Source organism: Buteo buteo, chromosome 4 (assembly GCF_964188355.1).
Source record: "Buteo buteo chromosome 4, bButBut1.hap1.1, whole genome shotgun sequence".
NCBI lineage: Eukaryota > Metazoa > Chordata > Aves > Accipitriformes > Accipitridae > Buteo > Buteo buteo.
The window spans coordinates 60407294-60429410 of record NC_134174.1 but is presented as its reverse complement, the minus strand read 5'-3'; the positions used below and the strand labels follow the sequence as shown (position 1 = coordinate 60429410).

At 52.0% G+C, this 22117-nt stretch overlaps 1 protein-coding gene across 5 annotated transcripts; it reads right to left on the bottom strand.

The window, feature by feature from the left end:
* Positions 1-1304: 1304 nt before the first annotated feature.
* Positions 1305-21413, bottom strand: ADRB1 (adrenoceptor beta 1). Of its 5 annotated transcripts, none has more exons than XM_075026447.1 (3): positions 20100-21413; positions 10515-10569; positions 1305-1991 (listed from the first exon to the last, which is right to left on the bottom strand). In XM_075026447.1, exons 1-3 carry the CDS (start codon positions 21411-21413, stop codon positions 1972-1974), a joined length of 1389 nt encoding a protein of 462 aa, XP_074882548.1. In that variant the 3' UTR covers positions 1305-1971. The 5 variants fall into 5 exon arrangements, 4 of the variants coding, with proteins under 4 accessions (XP_074882548.1, XP_074882547.1, XP_074882546.1 ...); XM_075026446.1 differs by lacking the exon at positions 1305-1991 and adding an exon at positions 6622-7144; XR_012650163.1 differs by lacking the exons at positions 10515-10569; positions 20100-21413 and adding an exon at positions 6227-6548.
* Positions 21414-22117: the final 704 nt, after the last annotated feature.

The following is a 22117-nucleotide window of genomic DNA, read 5'->3' as shown; positions in this document are numbered from 1 at the left end:
AATGCAGAAACGTTCCTCCCAGCCCTTAGCCTGGCAGCACGGTGTGCCCGAGCAGTGCCGTGTTTCTACGTGGACTCAGCTCAGCTCCGAGGCCAAATGCTGCACATGCAACGGAGCTACAAACTTCAGAACAAAGCTAAACGCCACGTACGCATTTACCACCCTTGTGCTCTGAGTGAGTATAAATAGGCTATGCATTAATTCACACAAACAGGCTAATAGGCTTCTAACACGGTTTGGGTCATGGCCTGTCGGGCAGTTGTAACGCAGGTGTACTTTCTGGCTCCCCCTTTCTTCATGTGAGGAGCTGCCTTGGTCCACAGCTGCCAGCACTCCAGCGAGAAGGGGTGTTGCTGCGAGTCTGAGATACGTTACACAAAGGAAATGTGAAGAAAACTCCTCCGTTTATCCACAAGGCCCATTTCACCTGGCAAACTCACATTATTTGAAGTGCCACCTCTGCGCTGGTGTGGGCAGAGGAGGGAGAAATGGTGCTTTTCACTGTCGGGTGGAAGGACATGCAGACCAGGGCTGAGGCCACCCCTTCTCCCCTCACCCCAGGCTGTGGTCCCACAAGCGTTCAATATGTTGCAACCAGCTAATATGGGGTGATGGGGGCTCAGAGAAGGGCAGTGCCAAGATGCTCAAGTGTCTTCTCCCATTTGGCACGGCTCAGAGGATGGTCCAGGGTGCAAAGGGGGTTAGCGAACACAGGTAGCCTCTCAGGCCGCTCTAACCTGAGCACCTGCCTCTTTCTCAAAGCAGAAGTATTTTGTAAAATGCGGCCGCTACTTGAAGTGAGCCCACAGGCACTTTCAGATAGTCGTCATCACAGTCTGGAAGTAATTGAACAGTTATTGGAACAAGTGCATCACGAAAGGCTTTCCACCCCCATTCCCCCCAGCACCACTTTTGGATCCCATGATTTCTTCCTTGTTTAAAATGATTCAGCAGTAGACTCTCAGATAGTCTCCGTCTGGTTAAAAATAGTTGCTTGCCTCATAAGGCTTTAGCATGGTACTGTCAACTGTAAAATGTTCCACCTTCCAAAAAAGTAGAGTGAAAAATGAAAGTGATCTTTCACACATCATTATTCTCCGCGGTTAGCCCTCCAGAGCTCATTCCAAACCCATCAAAGGAGGAGAGGCGAGCTGGGAGGGCGGGCAAGCAAGATGCTCGTGTTACTGCCTGGTGCCCTGCGGGTCCTTGTGAAGCTTTGCCCCACAAAAGGAACCAGGCTGATGGTTCACTCATTTCCCAGAACAAAACACCAGTGTATTTTCAAGAAACATTTATTTGTCGGATTTCTGGAATGCAAGAAGAGCTTAGTCATTGCAGCTGGATGTCTCCTGATGTCAGTTAGGGGAACACACTCCAGCGGGAAACCAGTATAGCCCAGTTAGCTGAGCCACATTCCACAGCCAACCCATAATACTGGGGCAGGAGAGCATGAGAGCCCATCAGCCATCTCACAGCTCTTGTGCTCTGTAAGCACGCGGATCACTGATGGGCCGGTGTGACCGGCTGTCCTGAACTGCATGTGTTTTGGGGAAAAAAAAGGGTAATTTGATGGCAGTAGTGGAGAAGGTGGGTTATTTCACTTGGCTTTCTGTATCGTTTGAAGCTTGAACGTGTTTGCATTCAGGGTGATAAAGGGAACATGCTTCAGGTCCAGCCTACAGGGAGACAGACGGCACTTCTGCAGTGCCCGCAGCCAGCTCCTGATGCTCCTGCCCGAGGAGGGAAGCACAGCACAGAGGGAAAGGCTGAGCTACAGTTTGCCCCACGGCCCCATGGTCAGAGGAAAGAGCCACTTGCAGTCAGCAGCTGAAGCGTTCATCACGGCTTCTCCCATCTGCTGAGCAGCAAACAGCCTTGGTGGTCTTCACCTGCTCCCAGCGCTGAAGAACTTCGCAGGAGCCAGAGGAGATGCACAGGCGTCCGTCGCTTTCCACTGCACACTTCACAGCATCAGAAGCTGGCTTGAGAGGCTATATGACAAATTGTTGGTTAATACCCACACTAATTCATTTTTTCCCTTAGAGTTGCATTTGCCGTGCATGCCAAGCCATCCTCTGCTCTTTTGCTCAAGGTGATATGCTAAATCCTGCTCCCTGGGCCATGGCAATCAGCTATTGCTGGAATACGATCAAGCCGCAGATGGCAGCTGTGGGAATTGCAGAGACTCCGCATTGCTGAGCATCACGGTCAAATCCTGGCCAGCATCAGTGGGGCAGGATTTGACCACGGAGTCAGACGTCCCACAAAGACCTAAGCGAGCCAAGTGCTGCAGCCTGCCCATGGGGTGCTCTCAGCACCTCTCTCTGCCCCCAGGCAGCACTCTCTGGTGCTGCTGCTGTATTTATGAGGTCCTGAAGCATACCTGTCCCACCGCCTCGTACTGATGACCCCATTGTAACCATTTGCTCTGGGTCACTCTTGTCACGACAAGGGATGAGCCTAGAAATTAATTACTGCTACGGAAAACGAGCGCTTTGAAGGAGTGCAGAAAAGGTCCAAGTTTTCTAGCTTTGCATGCCTACTTGTGTACCAGACCCCAGAAAATAGCTGTGTTTATGGGAAAGGACGTTTTCACATGCCAACAATTTTAATGCGCACCAGGCCTCATGCAATTTTTCTTTCTATTTACAATATTATGTATTTTATATGATAAAGTTTGAAGTGCGGCTTTTGTGCATGAATGATACAGTTTCCATAATATTTTTTCATATGCAGAGACATTTTGTTTTGATCTCATGGGGCATGAGTCAACTCCTATTTGAGGCCACTGGAGTCCTTCCAGTGACCTTCCCGGAGCCTGGCTAACTGGGCAGCCAAAGCCTGACACGTTGTAGGTGCGAGCTAGCATGACCTGCCGAGGATCAGGGCAGCTCAGTAGAGCAGGTCAATCAAAAAAAGCCTAGATGAGGAAACTACGCCGATAGCATTCAGTCTGCTTGGTGCAAAACCAAAGTCTCTGCCCCAGAAATGCACATGCTGCAGCACCGCGAGCCCCCCGGACGTGTCGGCAGCAGTGGGTGTTCAGCCCTGCAAGTTCCCCAAAGTTTGCCCATCCAAAGGGGGTGCCAAGTCCTTTAATCTCAAGGCTCCAGGAGTCAGGGTGAGCTACAGAACTCATTTGGCTGAGCTCCTTGAGTGGGACAAACATGACCCTGGGCTGCCTGGATTACACCGGCCAGGTCCTGCACCCTCACAAAAGCAGCAGCCCTGTGGACCCGACTTGGCTGCTCAGGAATGGTGCCTGCATGACGATGCACAATTGCACAGCAGAGCTGGGTTCATGCTCTAAGGGTGCTTCCCATGAAGACCCCCAAGACCCCCCATACAAGTGTGGGATCCCACACATATTCGGGCAGCTGCCCATCCAGTATGCATGAATTTTATTCCCACTTCTTAAGGACTGTTGGAAGACCAATTTCTCTTTTTGGTAGGAGCAAGTTTTGATGGGGAAATGTCAGGTTCCCCAATTCAGCAAAACCCTGGCAATTTGCCTCAGCTCAGAAAGGTGCCCCTGTTCTTGAAGGCCAGCAAGGAAAAGAGCACACCCAAACTCTGTAAAACACACATCACACCCCAAATGAGCAACAAATGGGTCATGACCACAAAGCTGCTCATCCAGCATCCTCGCTGTTTACGCGGCTTTCATCTTAATAACTCTGTTATCGATGAAGAGCTAGCGAGAGGTGTTTGCGCCACGGTGCTCAGCACACAGCATTTCTGCGGTGCCCAGAAAGCGGTCAGTGCTGTCAGTCGATGACATTATGGGGAGGTTCAGAGCAAGAAGTCAATGAGAAAGGTCCAGCAGGTGGTAGCCTCTGCCTGGCTCTGCTGCCAGCTCTGGCAGGGACGAGGGGCTGTTCTGCAGGACGCAGGGCTGCAGCTGGCGGCTGCATGGGTGGCTCCTCCACTGCCACCGGGCCTGCTAAGGAAATGGCACATGATTTGGAAATTAAGCAAAATATTTTGTGTTTATGAAACAGCTCCTAAGAGTTTTTAAAAGGAACTAGCGGTGTTTACACACAAGCTGGACGGACTCTAACACAGTGCATGCTCTGTTATGTCAACTCCTGCACCTGCATAAGATATTTTTAAAAATCCCCATGAAATGAGGGAGCCAAACAACTGCGTGAGTCTAATCAGCCCCATCTTGGTGCTCTCACTAGAGCCGCATTGAACGTTTTTGCTAACAGAGCTGCAGGATGATATGGAAAATCTTCTCTCCAAAGAGCCTCTGTGCGGGTCTGAAGTTAAGGCCGGTCAAAAGCAGGGAGTGGAGCTGCAGGTGAGCTGGTGTTGGAGCAGCCTGGGTGCAGAGCCCTGCTCCTGGGGCTGATGGATATCTCCCAGGGGAGAAGGGAGACTTTGGAGGGAGGCCAAGCCTTGCAGCACCGCAGCTAAGGAAGGGCAGAGCAGCAGCTCAGCAAAGGGCACCTCGATCCCCTCTCAAGCAAGGAGGAGACTTGGCCAGAGAAGAACGAAGTCAAAAGCACATTTTCTTGTGCTTTCCCAAACTACCAGGATTACCAAACGTGCTTTTCACTGTGTGTTTTTCTACACCAGAAAGTTTCTGGACCCCTTCATAGCAACACAGGTTTTCCGTTCTCTCATATCACTTGCAGAAGGTCCTGCCTGGACCGTGTTTGCTTGTAGGATGACACCAGGATTCAGTCCCTAAAAGGTTATTGACCTGGGAAGAGAGAGTTTCTAGAATTTAAGGGCTGGGCGACTTCTTGGAAACTGCCTTATCAGCACCGCTACAAGCTGGAGCTTTAACAACCCTTCCTGAGCTGCACATCTCTAGTTCCTATTCCTACAGTTTGGTATTTGCCTCTGTACACGTATGCTTATTTTGCAGTTTGTTATTGAAAACAGTTTTGGGCCAAGATTGCCACAAAACCATGAAGCCAAGCTCAACTGCTTTGCTGTTACTGAAACTGGGTGTCAGCTAAGTCCTGAAGCAAAGCAGTAAAGGGGAGCAGACGTCTGTGCATAGACACTGCATAAGGGCTGGAGCCATGAAGTTTATGTGTCATCCTCCTTCCCTGGTGGTGAAGGGGATTGCCCGGGGCCGGGAGGGGTGTCAGGGGCTGTTATCAGCAGAAGCAAAAGGTGGTAAAACAGGAACAGAGAGGCACTGACTTTGCACAGCAAGGAGGGTCACCAGGGCCCACGCTGGTCTCCAAGAGCAGTGGAGGAGGACTGACAGGGGATGGATGCGTGCAGCGCTCCAGGGATTTAAAACAACACCTGACGATACATTAAAGTCTGCTGGAGGCACGAGCCAGCGCTTACACAGGGGCAGACTCACTCTGAAGTGTCACAGGGAAGGGGCTAGGTCACCGTAAACCCCGGGGGGGTCCGCAGTGCCTCAAGCCTTCCCCGCCAGTGCCTTGGCCCAGGTCAGGTTTTGGGGCGATGCCGCTAGCTGCCGCGAGACCGGGGGCTCTCCATCCCACTCACAACGCGTGGGCTTGGGGAGGCGTTTTTCCAGAAGAGCTGTAGAGAGCTCGGGCTTTGCATCTGGGATCGGGCTCTCGTCCCCGAGGGGCACGGCACAGATCTGAGCCAGGACCACAGGAGCCGGCCGGCAAATCCCTTCGGTGCCGACGGCTCACCCGCTGCCCTCGCCGGGGCAGGCTGCTCGGCAAAGCTGGCATCTGCCTTGGGAACAAATGTCCACAGCACCAGTAACTTCACCTCCTGAATCGCTGCTGTGATAATCCTGTTTGCTCAGTCTTAGTGACTGAAGAGAACCATAACCAAGAAAAACAGCAGGATTATCCTCCAGCACCTGTTTCCACTGAAAGGATTATCACAACTGGCTGTGCCGGATGACGTCCTCTAGGTATCACCATGAAAGCAGCCTGAGCGACATGGCAACCCACCAGAAAGAGACCCCTCTCCCCTTCTGCATGCCCCTTTCCCAGGTATTTTAAGCACAGCAGCTGGGAGCTCCTCGCAGATGGAGGCCAGTCCGTGCGGATACAAGCGTCGGTGTTTGCATGTCTCCAGCACAGACTTGCTCTCCAAATAGCATCAGCTCTTGTTTGACTGTCTAACAGGGAGGCAGTGTGAAGAGTACGGGCTGTAAGCTGTGGGGCTCAGAAGATAGACAGCAGCCTTAAATCACTTTAAAACAAGTTGTTTTTCCTGCTCATCATTCCTTGTACTTTTGTTGTTCAAGCCCAGGATTTGACCCACTCACCTCACAACACGTAAGGGCTCCATTGTGCTGCCTTTGCATCCACAATACAATGGTAGCTGATGTAAGAGCTATTTTACTGCAGAATGAAAATGTTTGATTGCAGAAAAAGAGATCTTCCTCAGAGCTGTTTAAATGGGAAAGCAGGAAAAACAGAGAAAGCCCAGAGAAAATTTTGGAGGGACTCAGCTCATCAATGGATGTTTAGCTCAGGCAACAGGAACGCAGCCCTCTTGTAGATGGAGGGCTTCTGTTTGATCTCACCTTCCAGACACGAAATCTGTCCCGCTGTGCCCTCTTGGCTTTCTTTTGGGATCACCTTGAATATCAAGGTTAGCTCAATTGCCGTGAAGTTGCCACCAGGCTTTGCAGCAGCGCCCTGAGGGCTGGTTCTGCCACCGGTCTCGAAGCCTGAAAAGGAGCCTTTGGACGAGAGGAGGGATGCTCCGGAGGGGAGGAGGTGGCCACCTTCTTCACACCTGGGGGAATGATTTAAGTAGGGGAGTCTGAGCGTAAAAGAAGTCCCGTGTGCCACTGGATCCCAGGAAAAGGCCCCTCTGGTCCCGGGCCGTTGGGCAAACATGTGCTTCCCTGAAGCAATGCTAACGCACTGCTGTCATCACGCTGCACTGGGAGCTCCGGCTGCCACCAAGCCCATTTGCTCCCATTGTGCCAGCACCAGAACAAGTGTCCTGAGCCCCTTCAAGGCAGGGTATCTCCCAGTGGTGGTAACTTTTAGTCCCCCATGGAGCTGCAAGGAAGTCACAGTGTCCCTTAATGGTGCAGAGAGGTGCTGCGACTTCCCCACGGCCTCTGTGACACGAGGTAACGCCTCTCTCCATCATTCTTCTCAAAAGCATCCTCTCATCCCTTAAGCAGAGGGCTTGGTGAACGAATTACTGTGGTCACAGATGGTTTTTTCTATAATGGAATGTAACATTAAAATAAATACCGGAGCATGGAGACAAACAAAGCAAAAAAAAAAATCAGGGGAATAATCCTCAGCTCGTAACGATTTTTGCAAAACATTGTTGAAATTAGGTTTTATTGGAACAAAAATGTATTTATCATATCTGTCAACACTGGAAAATTATGTTTAAATTAAAACTTTATTTTAAACCCTAAAGATGACCCAGAAGTGATATGATATTTATAAATAGCTTATCATACACCACAGTATAAAAAGTACATTTATCCTCTCGCTATTGAGTCAAATTAATTGTTATATATGAGATGGGAATTAGTTTTACCCTTCTGACTACCAAAATAGAGAAAAAAAATAAAACCACAGGGAGGAGAGGAACAACAGGCCACGGGTCAGAGTCTCCTGTGAAAAGGACCATAGGAAAACAGTCCCCATTGGAAAAGCCCACCCCGATGCCGAAGCTTGTCTAGATCTGGGCCAAGACTAGGCGGTACCAAGCAGCAGAGACCTCTGAACCCCGCCGTTGTGCACAGGATTTCAACCTCTGATGCGCTTAAAAGCTGTTCTCAAGCACTGAGCCAGCCAGGTCCCCATTTAAACTCGTTTACGCTGTGGATGGGTGGCTCCTTCCAAAGTCTTCACCCTGTTGTTTTTGGCCATGGCTTTGACAGGACAGCAGGACTGCAGACGACTTCTTGTGCCAGCTCAGCTTCAAAGCAAGAAATGTCCTGTGGCCCCGATACCAAGCCTGCAAAGGCTCTTCTGACAAGGCTGAATAACATATTGTATAAATTGGGCATAAGACTAGCTGTGCAGCGGTTTTACCCAGCCAGGAACCTCCACGGGGCTGCTGATGCTGGTGCCCCTGCTGTGCGCTTCCCGTGTTCCCAGTGCATCCCGTGGCTCACGTGCTGTGCTCAGCTACCAAAGGGCAGAGCCCACCTGGGTTTTTAGGGGTGCTAGCTGAGATCTCAAGCAGCCCCGTTGCAGTGGTGAGGATGCCTCTGCCAGAGGAGACCAGTGGCTTACAGGTGGTGAGGGCTGACACCCCCTCCTCCCCAACCCAACAGCTGGGATTTTAGGGAGCCTCTTACAAAACCTCCTTTCTATCGGAGAAGGGATCAGAAATATTCTCCTTGGATATTTCGGTCTTTGAACCTCAGATAGAGGAGACTGCATTCTTTATCCAGGCTTCATTAATATCCCATAAAAAAAAGACAAATATTCTCCTTTCTTGGGGCCAAGCAGAGTCAGAGTGCTCTGCTCTGGTCGTGGCTGTGGCCATAGCCCAGATGGCTACACGTGCGTGGGATGGAGACGATAAGGGCTGCGATACGGCAGCGCAAATGCAGCCCGTTGGGATGCTGGCTGGCTGTAGACCATGCAGCAGCCCAGGCCTGCCGCTCCTGCATGCAATGCAGAGGCCATCACTGAAGCGGCAGGGAGCCAAGGAGGTGACCGTGGATGATGCCGCGAAGCCGCCCGGAGAGGGGAGATGGGAAGCTGGTGGGCAGAGCCGAGCCCTGGACGGTGGGAGGCTCCCAGCGGCAGCGGCCAGGAGCTGAACGGTGACATGGGGAGATAAGGCTTTTGATGGATGGACCTCAGAAGGTTTGAAGGTTTTTGTTCTGTTTGGATTAGCAGTCAAATATTCACACAGATAAGCTTCAGAAATGCATCTGATCTGAAGGCCTATCTTAAAAAGCAGGGCTGGAAATAGAACAAGAGAATTCCTCCGGGGCTCCGGTGGCTCCTGGGCTTTCCTTCGCCAGCACCAGGCTGTCCAGACCCACCCGTGCAAGCAAACCCACAGTCAGGACAGCTCTAACAGCCTGACCCTCCCTGAACCTCGGGCATTCAGCTGTGCCTAGGTACCAACCTTACTCACAGCCTGGGGGCTAGGGGACATGGTCCTTCGCTTGGTCACTCTCTGCACTTTGTCATCTGGGTCCACATAGCTGCTATGGGTGGTTTAAAACATTGTTAAGGAAACGCCCTTGTTAACATTTGTGTATATCTTAACATATCCGTTGGCGCAGAGTTTATATAACATTGCCTGGCGCCTCATCACCAGCAGAGTTATACCCACATCGAGCATCTCGCTGTGTGCAAAGATCTGCAATAACCTGCTGATGAATGGTTGCTGGTGGCAAGACCAGACAGCAGCACGGATGATCTTGGCAGACTCCTGCCCTCCTCGTGCACCACGCTCAGACCTAGACGAGGGCTGCAGGCAGCACTGAAGATGGCCAGCTGTTATCCTGCAACTTTAAATCACAGTGCTTGAGTGGAGTGCTTTTGGGGAGTGCATCATTTCCTTGGAAATAAATTATAATGTTGTACTTTACTCCAGCGAGTTTCCTTGTACCATAAGTAGTTTAAACAGTTTCTCATTATGCGTTTCCCATTTGGACAAAAAACAGACCAGAAAGCCTGAAGCACCAAGGCTGGTAGGAAAACGGAAATCCTGCTCTGACCATCCGAGCAGGCAGAGAGCAGCTCCCCAGCTCTGGGCAGGCGCTGGCAGGCCCAGTGAAGGTTTGGGGCAGGAAGGTGCAGGCAGGAGCAGCAGCAATTTCTGGCTCTGCAGAAAGTCTCGAGGTGACCCGAACACCTTTCAGGTTCACGTTTGAACAAATACGGCTCCCGGTCAGTTATGCAGGGTTTCCATCTGAGCATCCACCCGCTTTGGGATGCCTCAGGGAGGACCCAGGTCCTAACCCCACGGGCAGAGCGGCAGAGGGCTTTCAGCAAGCCCAGGGAGCCCACCCCACCTGGGGTCAACTCATCGCTTCCCCTTCCCCCGTGTCCCTCCCCAGGCTTCCCGACTTGCTATTTATATCTTTGCCCTAATGAGTCCCCCCATCCACCCCCTAGCTTTAACCTCTTCCGTGCCAAGCGGTGTTTGGAGTTTACATGAGAAAGTTGTTTATGTTATATAGCTTTGTAATAGTTTCCTCCTACACCACCTCCCTTCCTTCCCCAATAAAATTCCCTACGGCGCGCTCGGCAAAGCCCGTAAACAAAGGAGGGGTTTGGAGACCCAACCAGGTTTTGGTGAACCCAGTGGGAAATAATGTCTCTCTTGAAGGACGTTAAAGCCTGAGCTCATAATAGTAGGAAACTAGTGTCCACCCTAAGTAAGGAATTGCCTTCTTGCAGCTACCTAGCTTAAAACACAATGTCCACACGGCAGGCCACAAGTCATCCTTGGATGAAGGGGGTTAACCCCGCATGTTCTCCTCACCGGTCAGGATGGCGTTGATGGTAGTAAACCCATGTGTTTGCTAAGCTCCAAATACTTGAAGTTGTGACAAGTGAGCAGCGAAGGGAGAGCGCAAAAAGGCAGCAGTGTTTTGAACTCACCTAGATTGATGAACAGAAGCAGAAGGCAATGAAAATCCATTAGCCTGACTGTTCCCTGCAGAGGAAAAACAGGCACACAAAATCCAATTCATTATTCTCTTTCTTATTTAATGCTAAGTAAGTCATTGAACTTTACTACTTGATCTATCCATTTTCTTTAGTAGTAGGGCTGCAGGAAATCTTTCCCTTCTCAAAGGGGGTTTCAAGTTTCTCACTGATATCATGTAAAAAATACTTGGAGTGTATGAGTAAAAAATAACCGCATTTCAAAAGGAGCTTGAGCCATGCAGATAATGATAATTTTTCTCTTCTGAAGCACAGAACCGAAGAGTGGAGGTCCCTGGGAGCTCGGAGCACCATTGTTCTTCTTCCAGGCCCTTATCTGGAGACAGGCCCTGCGATAGACTGTGATGAGGCCACCGAAGGGATTATCTGTTCAGAGTGCTAATGGCATGCATTTGACAACATCAACCATTTAATTTATGAGGTGCCTTGTAACGTAAAGGCAAAGAAATCCATACCATGCAAAAGCCCAAGCACATCCAGTGCAATTAAAAAGTCTCTGATCAAAGCCCAGCTTGCTCTACAACACAACTTTCTTAATTATGGCCACGTAGAAATGTTCCACCTTCCTAAAAGGCACCTTAGCACATTTTGTACACTGATGGCAGTGTTATATAACGAGAAATATATTAATGGAAACTATCCAGCACTGAAGTTATTCCAGCCTTTTTATCACTGCATTCCTTGCTTCCACATAAGCGAAGTGTGCAGGAATAAAAGTGGTTAAACACCATCCGCCAGAAGACACGCACGATGGGGATTACTCACAAATCACTAACAGCTCAATTGTGCCCATCAGCGTTGGGATGCACACAAAGACATTTCGCAAACAGAGCTGCTCTTCCTGGGGGATTATTTTTCCACTGCCCGTGGCTCGTTGCCATGTCACCCTCTTGCAGTTGGGGACAGCTTAGTGCTCTCACCTGGTACCTGACTTGCTCTTTCAGCTTCCTCGGTCCAGATCTCTGCCAGAAGTTGAGGAGTCTGTCCCACACTCTTCACTGTGGTGTCGTTACCCAGTGGATAATCAGACTTATATCATGTTTTCTTCTATCACATGAATATTTGTGCAAAACTAATTTTTTTTTCACTTTTCACATGCAATGAGAAGCTTAATGGCTTAGTCATTAAGCTTCTGAATGTAATGTTCAGTGTGGCCCCTGAAGGGAGGGAAGGTTTAGGTGGTGAGTCTCGCTTTTCCAATGCAGATCAGGCAAAGTGACAGGCCAGAGGGTGCTGGTCCGGGTCTCAGCTTCTGCAGCACCACCACCAGACATGAGGTTTGTGATCACAGTGATGGATCCAAATTGGGGCTGCAACCAAAACACGATCTCAGCCCCGTCACTCTGCATGTTCCCATGCCCCTCGTGCCATTACCTGTGTTCATGCAACCTGCGTGAATCAGCTGAAACAAACCTTTTCTGGAAGGGCTGGTTTTCAGCCAGGGGAGCCCATTGCCCACCGGTTGTGCAGGCAGCAGACCCAGTCCGGGCAGCGGGACATGCTGCGGAGGGCAGAGTGTGAGCACCCACCCTGGCTTGGATGGGCTGATGCTGAGAACCACGGACATGCGTTCACCCCGTTGCCAGCTCGCTGGGAACCACCTGGCAGTGAAACAGGAACAAAACCTCTCCCGTGGATGCTCTGGAGGTGGTTTAGAGCGGCGTTACAATACCAGTTGTTACTGGCAATTACTGCAGCGGCAGCTGCCTTGCACTGAGTATTACATAAAAGCTCCGAAAAGCCCCAGGATTTGAGGTGAGCTGGTTTGTGAGCAGATCGGATGCTCCTGTGTCAGGATCCGGGATTTCAGGCGCAGTCTGGGTGCACTGGTGTTGTGGCTGTCCTAGTCTGGCGATGGAAACCTGCCAGGGTACCAGCGATGCTTCAGTTGGGGCGAGGGGGTGAGCAACAGGTCCCCCCACGGCCCCTCCTGCCTCCCCCTCCCCTCCGCCGCCGTACCCCAGTAAGGGTAGCTCCGTGCCAGGGAACACACCCCACCCCACGCTTCGTGTCGTAAGCCAGCTAACTGAGATTTTATTCGACGGCTCCCAAGCGAGTGTTTAGGGGAAGGACAGACAAACAAACAAACAAACACAAACCCCTCGCTGACGGGGGGCTCTGCGAGCGGGCGAGCCGTGAAACAATGGGAGCTCTGTGGGACGTCTCCCACTTTACCTGCTCCAGTCCAAGAGGAAGCGCTCCTCCCTCCGCAGCGCAACGACGGCGGGTCGGCAAACCCCACGGGGGGGACGCAGGCTGGCACACACCTTTGTGGCGCAGGACACCTCTGGGGTCCCCTCTGATGCTCGGGCAGGTGAGAGGGGGGCACGTTATACACCCAAATGGGAGCAGAGGGAGGGCGGCTGGGGGCACCGTGAGTTACCCCAGGGGTAACTGGAGTGGACGGCGCTTGTCCACCACTGTGGCTTGCACAGGGTGCTGGTGGCATCTGTAACTCTCACTGGACCACTCAACGAGGGGCTCTTCATCCGTACGTAGAAAATTTAACCCAGAACATTGTTCTCCCTTCCCGGCTAGGAAATTCTGCCAGGGGCTTCTCTCAATTCCTTCTTCTTAACAAGCACTCTTGAAATTTTGGCCACAAAGCACTGTTTAAATGTTACCACCTGGCAAATCTTTTGTCATGAGCTATTGCGCCGTCCCTGCAATTTTTCCTTACAGTGGCAGGGTATTCTGCGGTCCCACTTCGAGGGAGGGCAGCTGACAGGCTCTGAGGGGCTGCAGCACTCGCCTGGCCCTGCAGAATGACTTGTTGGTAGCTGAAATATTTATACACCTAGCAGCTGCTGAGATTTTGAGCTCTTCAGTGGGTCTGATTGCCTCTTCGGTGTATACACTTAAATCTGCCTTTCAAAGCACTGAGCCAACGAGCTTAAGAGCAATTATCAAAACAATTTTGCTAGGAAGAAGTCTATCATGGCTTTAGAGAGACACTGGGCCAGGCATGCAAAGGTACATCACTGCCTAGAGACGCACAACAGTGGCTAATGGCTGGAGCACTGAACTAGTAGAAAATCCTCATTTAATCTCATTAAGGACAACAGGATTCAGTGCATTACACAGGATCAGAGGGGAAAGGCACACCATTACATCTGAGATGTGCTGCTAACCATGGCAATGGCAAAAGTTTGGGTAAACTTCTGTTTCCTCCTTCAGGTTGTGGACCTGGAGGTCAGGACTCATTTCCTATTTGTCTGGCACTTTTGCACTTTGGTGCAGCTGGTATTAATAACTCTGAGTATCAGTCCTGGAAGGAATAGGTATGACCAAACCCAGACACCGCCCGGCATCTGGTACCGTTCATGTCTGCATGCAGACTGCTGTGGGGGCACAGCTGAAAAACTCGTGCTGCTGGGTGCTAAGGACAAGCAAGCAAAGGCCGCCACAAAAAAAAAACGTGGGAGCCAAGTGGGCAGGAAGACAAAAACGGCCGTTTGCGAAGCGAACGTGCGTACCAAGCTGCCAGTTTTCATGAACCGGGAAGCCGATCGCCAGTTTACGTAACAAACCCAAACACTCTTGCATTTCCAGCACGGCGGGCTCGATTCTGTCGCTGGCGTTTGCAGGACGGAGCAATGACTCAGGGGAGCGGTGCGGCCGGCAGCTTGCACCAGCACGCCCGGCACAGCCCGGGCACACCTGCACCCCGGGGTGCCACGGGGCACCTCCTGCTCGGCACCGCGCAGGAGGATGACGGCTGCGGGATGCGGGATGCTCCGGGTCCAACTGGAGCCCCGCAGAGGGGAGGGGGTGATGCTAGGAGGGACGTATGTGTCCCGGGAGCCATGGATGGCCAGGGAGCTGCGCGGCTTTACGCCGTCTGAGAAGCTGCTCGGGTGTGCTTTAGTCTGCTGCTGTTAGCCAAAAAGAGTAAGAAAAACTTTTAGGGATCTTTGGGGCATGTTTCAGCTGCCCGTCCCTTGGTGGCACGGTCCTGTATGGAAAGCGTCTTACCTCTCACACTTCTTAACCCGTGTTTCTACAGTGCATCTGCCTGGTGCATCCCTATCCAAACCAAATAAAATAGACTTTACCAGTAAGAGGCAGCACCTATAGCATGGCCAAAGATGCCCCAGTTTTTGCTGTTCACAATGATAATCCCGGGTTTGCTTGCCAGCATCACCTTTTTTTACCTTTTTCCCATCTCGGTCACTTTTTCAAGCACAGTTTGACAGCCTGAAGTAACTGAATTGCACGAATAAATCACCTGCTGTTACCACGGCTGCTCCTCACGGATGGGCAGGCGTACAAACATCTCAAACAAAAAGCGTATCGATTTCTTCTGTGAGACGATTATCACAAATATTGTTGATCTTACGTTATATGCGGTTGTTTATATAAAGAGAAAGACTCCTTACTTCCTCCTGGGGTGTTTGGGAACTTGGCAGGCTCTGAAAGCAAGTCAGTGGTGCATAGGGTAATGCTCCTTGGGGGGAGTGTGCTTAGCGCTGTTGGAGGAGATCACATTAGTGCTTTTGACACGATCAAACAGAAAGTTCCAGCTGAACAATGAGTTTTTAGGACGAAAAGTGAAATGTTAAGAAGGTGTGTACATCTCCGCGAATTTGCTTCATTTCGCTTGTTGATGTGGCGGCAACAGAACTATTTTTAGGTATAATCCTTCAAAGGGAACATGACTTCTCCTTTCTGATTAGTACAAAGCTGGCTGCTAGTCAAAGGATAATTATTTCCCAACACATCACCTAACACACACCAGCAAACAAAACACTCATTATTTGAGCTATCCCATGTTAACTGTTGTTTAGCAGTTAAGGTTTTCTTGACAGATTTGAATAGGACTAATTGCTCCAGCTTCATTAGCAGAGGTCATTTACTGCTGGTAACAATACTTTTCTGGAGATAGTCTCTCGTATAAGATTAGATTATCAGGTCAAATTCTGCTCCCAGTGGCAATGATGCCTGACCGCGTTTGGCCTCATGAAAGTCTGCTCTTTCAGTTCATAGCTACACAATTTCCAGCCCTGCAGCTGATATATTACATAAAGGAAGTAAGTGCACTCCAACGGACGGGAAATTACAATAAATTAGGAAAGTGTGCAGCATAAGGAAGGTTGCAAAATAGCCACTGAAAAGTTATTAATAAAACCGACTTCAGATAGGGTTTGGGGGGGGGGGGGAAGCTGATAAAGAAGTTGTCCTCATACTTGAAAACACGTGCATACCCAAAAGGGAAAGCAGCGTTTGCAGAAGAACCGGTGCGTGCTGTATCACAAACACCCGGCTGATGCTGTCAAATGCTCTGTGTGTGCCGTGGGCACAGTTCACAATTTTAAGCCGCATTTTTTTGCACATAGTTTCATTCGTTCACCGGTTACCGCTTGGAGCTACAGTCAGTGGATGCCGAGGGTCACGGCCTCAAAGTGCCGTGAATTTTCAGGAGAGCTTTTGTGCAGCTCTCACCGGTGCGGAGGTCCTTCTGCAGCCACTTCGACAGCCCCGCTGCGTGTCTGAAACATCCTTAACTTTCCTGAACACGGGGAAAACTGAAGCCAGGCTTTCCACCCAATATATTCCCATTTAAGCACGTGGAGAGATGCAGCCTTCTTTTCAGAAGTGCTGAGCAAACACTGCTTAGCGTGCAGCCGGCGCCTTTGAGAATCAGGCGTCTTGCATGTGGAGGTCTCAGGCACCCTCGCCAAATAATTTTGGTCCTGGCAGACACAGGACGTTTTTCTCTGAGTGGATTTCTGTTTTACCTGCGTCTCCCTTCCCTGCAGGCCTGCGGCTCTTTGCTGTTACTTTCCTGCCCACGTACGTGTGCAGCCGCATGCCTACCACCTATACTTTCTGACCTGCAGCTCCAATTGCTAATCCATGTCTGGTTTTCGTCAGAAAAAAATATTCATCGTGAGCGTTTGACTCACTGCCTCCGGAGTATTTCAGCTGCCCTGTAACACTTTTCAGAGTATCCTTCTTCTCCGCGGAGAACAGCCTGTTCTGAGCGTGATCCACGGCAGACTGCTCGCCAGCAGCCTCCCCTTCCTCGCACACGTGCGTGCCATATGTCCTGCTCCGTCCGCACCGTTACTGTGCCACCGCCTTTTTACACCGTGCAGGACGGACCGGCATCCGCCATCCACGCTGCCAGGTGGATTATCTTAGCTGTCTACGAAGGGGCTCAACGTGCCCGCCTCCACACTCTTCCAGCAGGTCCTCCACTGGCTAAAATTCAACGGCAGACAAATCCTGACCACTTTGCTCACACAGCGGGCCCTACGGAGGCCGATGGGCAAAACTCATCCTACCTTTCACCTTCTCAATGCCATTACACTTGTCTAGGGGAAGCATGACCCAGCCCAGCTATTCGGCAAAAGCCGAGCCGGTTCTGGCCAAAAATTTCCCACCAAAGTCAGACCCTGTTGAGCCGAAACTTTCATCGCTTTTTAAAATCTAAGGACACGAGCGTTTGGATGGTTAAAATTAAGTATGTGAACTGATTTATGCGATGCCCAATGCGCAGGAGGGCACTGCTGCCTCCCCATCCCATCCCGATCCCGACATGCGCAGCCAACGTCTCACCGCAGTTGCTGGCATCAGACATTGCCATCCCGTGCACCCTTTTGGTCCTGCTGTCTTTGGTGGAATCGCAGACAAAATCAGATAAAAAAAAAAAATAATCCCTTGGTGGCAGAGCCTACTTCACTTAGCACCTGGTCTGATGTCACCCCAGCATTTTAAGAAGCCCATTTCACTATTATCGAGGGAGACACCATTAACTGCAGCTCACACCAAACCCCAGTAACATCAGTGGAAAAGTATTATTTACTTCCCTGGTCCCTTCATTTTGTCCTTGCATAAAAAGTGTAACTTGTTTGTCTTTTTTTTTCCCTCCCTGAAAATACATCATTAGAAATAGCAAAGGACAAATTCCTTAACTTTTAAAACAAAAAAAATGAACAAATGGTTTCCAAAACAAACCATTGGCCACCACCCTAAAGAACTCGCTTTGGGAAGTGCTCTTCCTGGGAGCTGATTTCTAATTTAACTATACTTTTGAGTTTCATAAAGCTAAAAACGGCTTCACTTTCATTCTGCACTGCCTTCTTGTTGCTCTATCTGCCATGCATTCACTGCAGTAATGAAAAACTTCATGAAACCACAAGGATACAGCGTACCTTCATAAAGCAATAAAGGAAGACAATCTTTTGGACCAGGGACGCAAACCTGCAGCCCTTCTGTTCACGGTGTCTCCTTACTTGGATCAGTCCGCAATAAAACATTCAGTTATCAAAATCTGGCCCCCAAGGAGTATGTGACTGTCAGCAGCACACTGAAGCCACACTGTACACGACCATTAGCTTTATGATCTACAAACTAGGTAGTTTTATTTTGCCCAGCGACACAGAAAAGGTTTCAGCGGCGTTTAAGTCTGTCCCGGAGTCCGATCCTGCTCCAGTTATGCCCCAGCCATTCCCTCAGAGGTTAACTCCTTCCTTCCAGTAGGAGGGAACCAAAGTCTGGAGTCCTGCGACCGAGTGCCTGGCTGCCATCTCCCCTTACAGGGCACGAGCCTCCTCCGGCTGCTTTTCGGGAAGGGGTCTCCCGCGACCTCCACGCTCAGCACCGGGACCCGGTCCTGCTGAGTACACACCACCCACCTCGCTCGGGCAGGATCGGGCCCACCGTCAGCACGAGGTGGGCTTACTTGTGGGGTAGCGTGTGCCGCATATGGAGATTTCTTCCTACTCGAGCCCATTTTTAGCTTTCAAATTAAACATCCTCTGTAATCTTAAATATTCTGGTCTCCTGACTCCCAGCTGCGTACTCCTAACAACAACAACAACAAAAAAGAATATATTCTAGAAAGGAACAGTTACAGAAAATGAGTGTATTCATTATCAGAGTGGAAACACCTTGTCTTTAGCCATTAATTTTAAGGGAAGTCAGCAGACCTCGGTGCAACAGGAACACAACCTTATTGGGTTTCAAACACGTTTTTTACAATACTGTGTCAGGAAAAGCCATTAGATAGAGTTGTATTGGTAATCTGAGCCATCTTTGGAGAAAAACAAATGCTGTTCTTCCCATTATAGGTAGGTATTGTTTCGAAACCTATAGAGACACGCTTGCTTGTGCTGCAATGGTATTTATTGCACATAGACCAATTACTTACACAGTAGTAAATTGCACCAGAGTATAAATATGTTATAAAACACACACAGAGAGGAAAATGGAAATGACACACAAGTGCTAAAATAACAGCAGATTCACGTGGGCATTTGGAAATAAAAATAAAAATAATAAAGTCTCTTAAGATATTTTAATTTATAATATGGATATATTTACAGTACCTTCATAAACTAATATAGAAAAAAGTCACTCTCTCAATCAAACTGTAACAGATCAGACAAAACCAGAAATCAGTTTCAGGGTCAGCGTTATTCAAACCTCCCTTTCATTTTCAATTTGCGTGTGTGTACGTGTGTGCAAGTAACATCTTCAAATAACATTACGACTCTTAACACTGTGCAAAAAATGGCTTTGTCGCCATTTTCAAAAAAATGTGCAGTAAATTTTTGTTGTTGCCAGGATTTCCCCCCCTCCCCGTTCATCCATAATTACAATGAACAAGCTTCAGAAGGCTCCTCGCCACCCCGCCCCCCCCCCCCCCCGTTCATAAAATACTATTAGTGGTATGTAAATATGCTGTTTAATATAAACATGGCCTGTTTATTCCCCTGTACAATATGCACAGTTTGAGGTAGAAGTTTCTCAGCCTGACTGCTATTGTCTGGCCGAAGGAGATAAGCACAATAACTCACTGCTTGCTGATGCAGAGGGAAAAAGCACAAGAGCGTGGACTGGGTTTTTTTTCTAACCCCCTTTCGAAATATACCCGCGCTCCTCATTCATTACTCATTATTTCTCTCCATCGCTACTCTGCGGAAGAGGGGAGCACAGCCACTCCGAGCTTAAAACTCATCTTGCCCGCGGGTCCGTACTCTCCGCCTGGAGCACCTGCAGCACGGACCCTGCGCCTCCCCAAAAACCGCCCGGTGCTGCGGGCGAGGGAGTGAAACCTGGGGTGTCCGACAGCCCCGGGCGAGGCGGGGGACGGCTGGGACCCCCCGCTGCGGCCAAACTCGGTGGCCGAGAGCCGGCACCTCCACGCTCAGATTCAACCACCGGCACTGGTCCTGGGACAACTCACCCGAGTGAACCACAGCCCCTTCCGAAAGCACTTCTCCTAAACACAAGCTGGCTATCTTTGGGACGGGCTGTTTATTTTCTTTGTTCTCCGGTCAGTGGGTTTCCTGTTTGCTGTAGTTTCGGATGAGGTACGTCGTACACGAGTTCACCTGTTTTTATTCCTAAGTAAACAGCCGCTCTCTCCCCGCTAAGACGGGGATGAGTTTGGCTTGCCATCAGCTTTACCACCAGGCAGCTGCCGGGGATTTCTCCGCTCCCGTGTGCCTCCCTGCCTGCCTCTCCCCCTGCCCCGGGCCCGACGTGGCCCCCCACGCCTCCCCCCTATACCTTGGACTCCGAATCGGACGTTTTGCTATTTCTCTCCTCCAGGCTGGACTCGCTGCCGCCCCGCGTGCCCCCGTTGCAGTCGGACCAGGTCCCTCCCAGGCTGCGCTCGGGGGACCCGACGGTGCTGACGAAGCCCCCGGGCAGGCGGGCCAGGTCCCCGCCGCCGGCGTGCAGCCGCCGGTCGGCTTTCCGCGGGCAGCAGAGCAGCCTCTTGAAGGCCTTACGAAAGTCGGGGCTGCGGCAGTAGATGATGGGGTTGAAAGCGGAGTTGGCGTAGCCCAGCCAGTTGAAGAAAACGAAGAGCCAGTCCGGCACCAGGTCCCTGTTGAAGACGTTGACGATGTTCACCAGGAAGAAAGGGAGCCAGCAGAGGGTGAACACCCCCATGATGATGCCCAGAGTCTTGAGGGCTTTCTGCTCCTTCATGGCCATGATGCGGGAGGTCTTCCGCTTGCTGGCTCGGCCGTTGCCGAGGATGGGCTGGTGGTGAGGGTGAGGGGGCGGGGGCGGCTGCGGCTGCTCGCGGCTGCCGTAGAATCGGCCCTCGCACCTATCGATCTTCCTAATCTGCTCCTTGGCCTCCCGGTACACCCGGAGGTAGACGAAGATCATGATGAGGAGGGGGATGTAGAAGGAAATGATGGACGAGGCGATGGCGTAAGCCCTGTTGGTGACGAAGTCGCAGCAGCCGGGGTCCTGGTAGCACTCCAGCGCCTGGGGGTCCTCGTCCCGCCACCAGTGCATCATGATGGGCAAGAAGGAGACCAGGGCGGAGATGGCCCAGACGGTGCAGATGATGCCCTTGGCCCGGCCCTTGGTCATGAGGCTCTGGTAGCGGAAAGGCGAGGTGATGGCCAGGTAGCGGTCGATGGCGATGACGCACAAGGTCTCGATGCTGGCCGTCACGCAGAGCACGTCCAGGGAGGTCCAGCACTCGCAGAGGAAGGATCCCCAGAGCCAGGTGCCCCGCACCACCAGCGTGGCCCCGAAGGGCACCACCAGCAGCCCCATCACCAGGTCGGCGCAGGCCAGCGAGGTGATGAAGAGGTTGGTGAGGGTCTGCAGCCGCTGCGTGCGCCCGATGGCCGCGATCACCAGCACGTTCCCGGCCACGATCAGCACCACCACCAGAACCATCAGCAGGCTCATCCCCACGGCCCACTGCTGCGACAGCAGCTCGGCGGCGGCGGCGGCGGCGGCGGCGGCGGCGGCGGCAGACGGCTGCCTGCTCCCGCCCGCCGCCGCCGCCGTCACCCCGCCGCCGACGGACCGGTTCTGGGGGCCGCACTCGCCCGGCAGCCACCCATCGCCCATGGCTGTGCGGGGCTCTCTCCGGCCGCCCCACCGCGGGCAGGAGAAGCGGCTCCGCCGCCGCCGCCACCGCCGCCGCCCCGGGGCTGCCGCATGGCCCCGCGCCGCGCCGCGCCGCTCCGCCGGGCCCGCCCCGCCCCTCCGCGCGTCACCCACCGCCCCGCCGCCAATCGGCGCCCGGGGGAGGGCGGCGGGGGGGAGGAGCCGAGACCCGCCCCGCCCCGCCCCGCCCGCGCCGCGCCGGTACCGCGCTGCCCGCGCTCCTCTTGCCGAGCAGCGGACCCCCCCCCCAAAATTCGCACACCCCCCCACCCACCCCGGGCCACCCACCCTGCCTACGGCAGGGTGGGTGGCCCGGGGTGGGTGGGGGGGTGTGCGGGGGTTCCTGCCCGCAGCGGCTGCCGGTGTCTCGGTGTCCCCTCCGACGCTCGGGTGAGGAGGGGGCTTGGGGGCAACGGGGTCGGCCGGTGTAGCAGGGGCCAGAATGGGGCTTGGGAAAAGGCAGGTTTGTAGCCCCAAATATCCAAGACTGGGACCGTGGGGCGAAGCCAGGCTGCGTCACCACCCCCCCCCCCCCCCGGCAGTCCCAAAGGCAGGTGGGCTTGGAATCCCCAGCGTTTGGGAGATGGGGAAAGGGCCGGGGGGACACAACTCATGTCAGAGATGCCCCACGTGCCTCCATGGCCAGGCTCAGCCGTGCGAGCTGC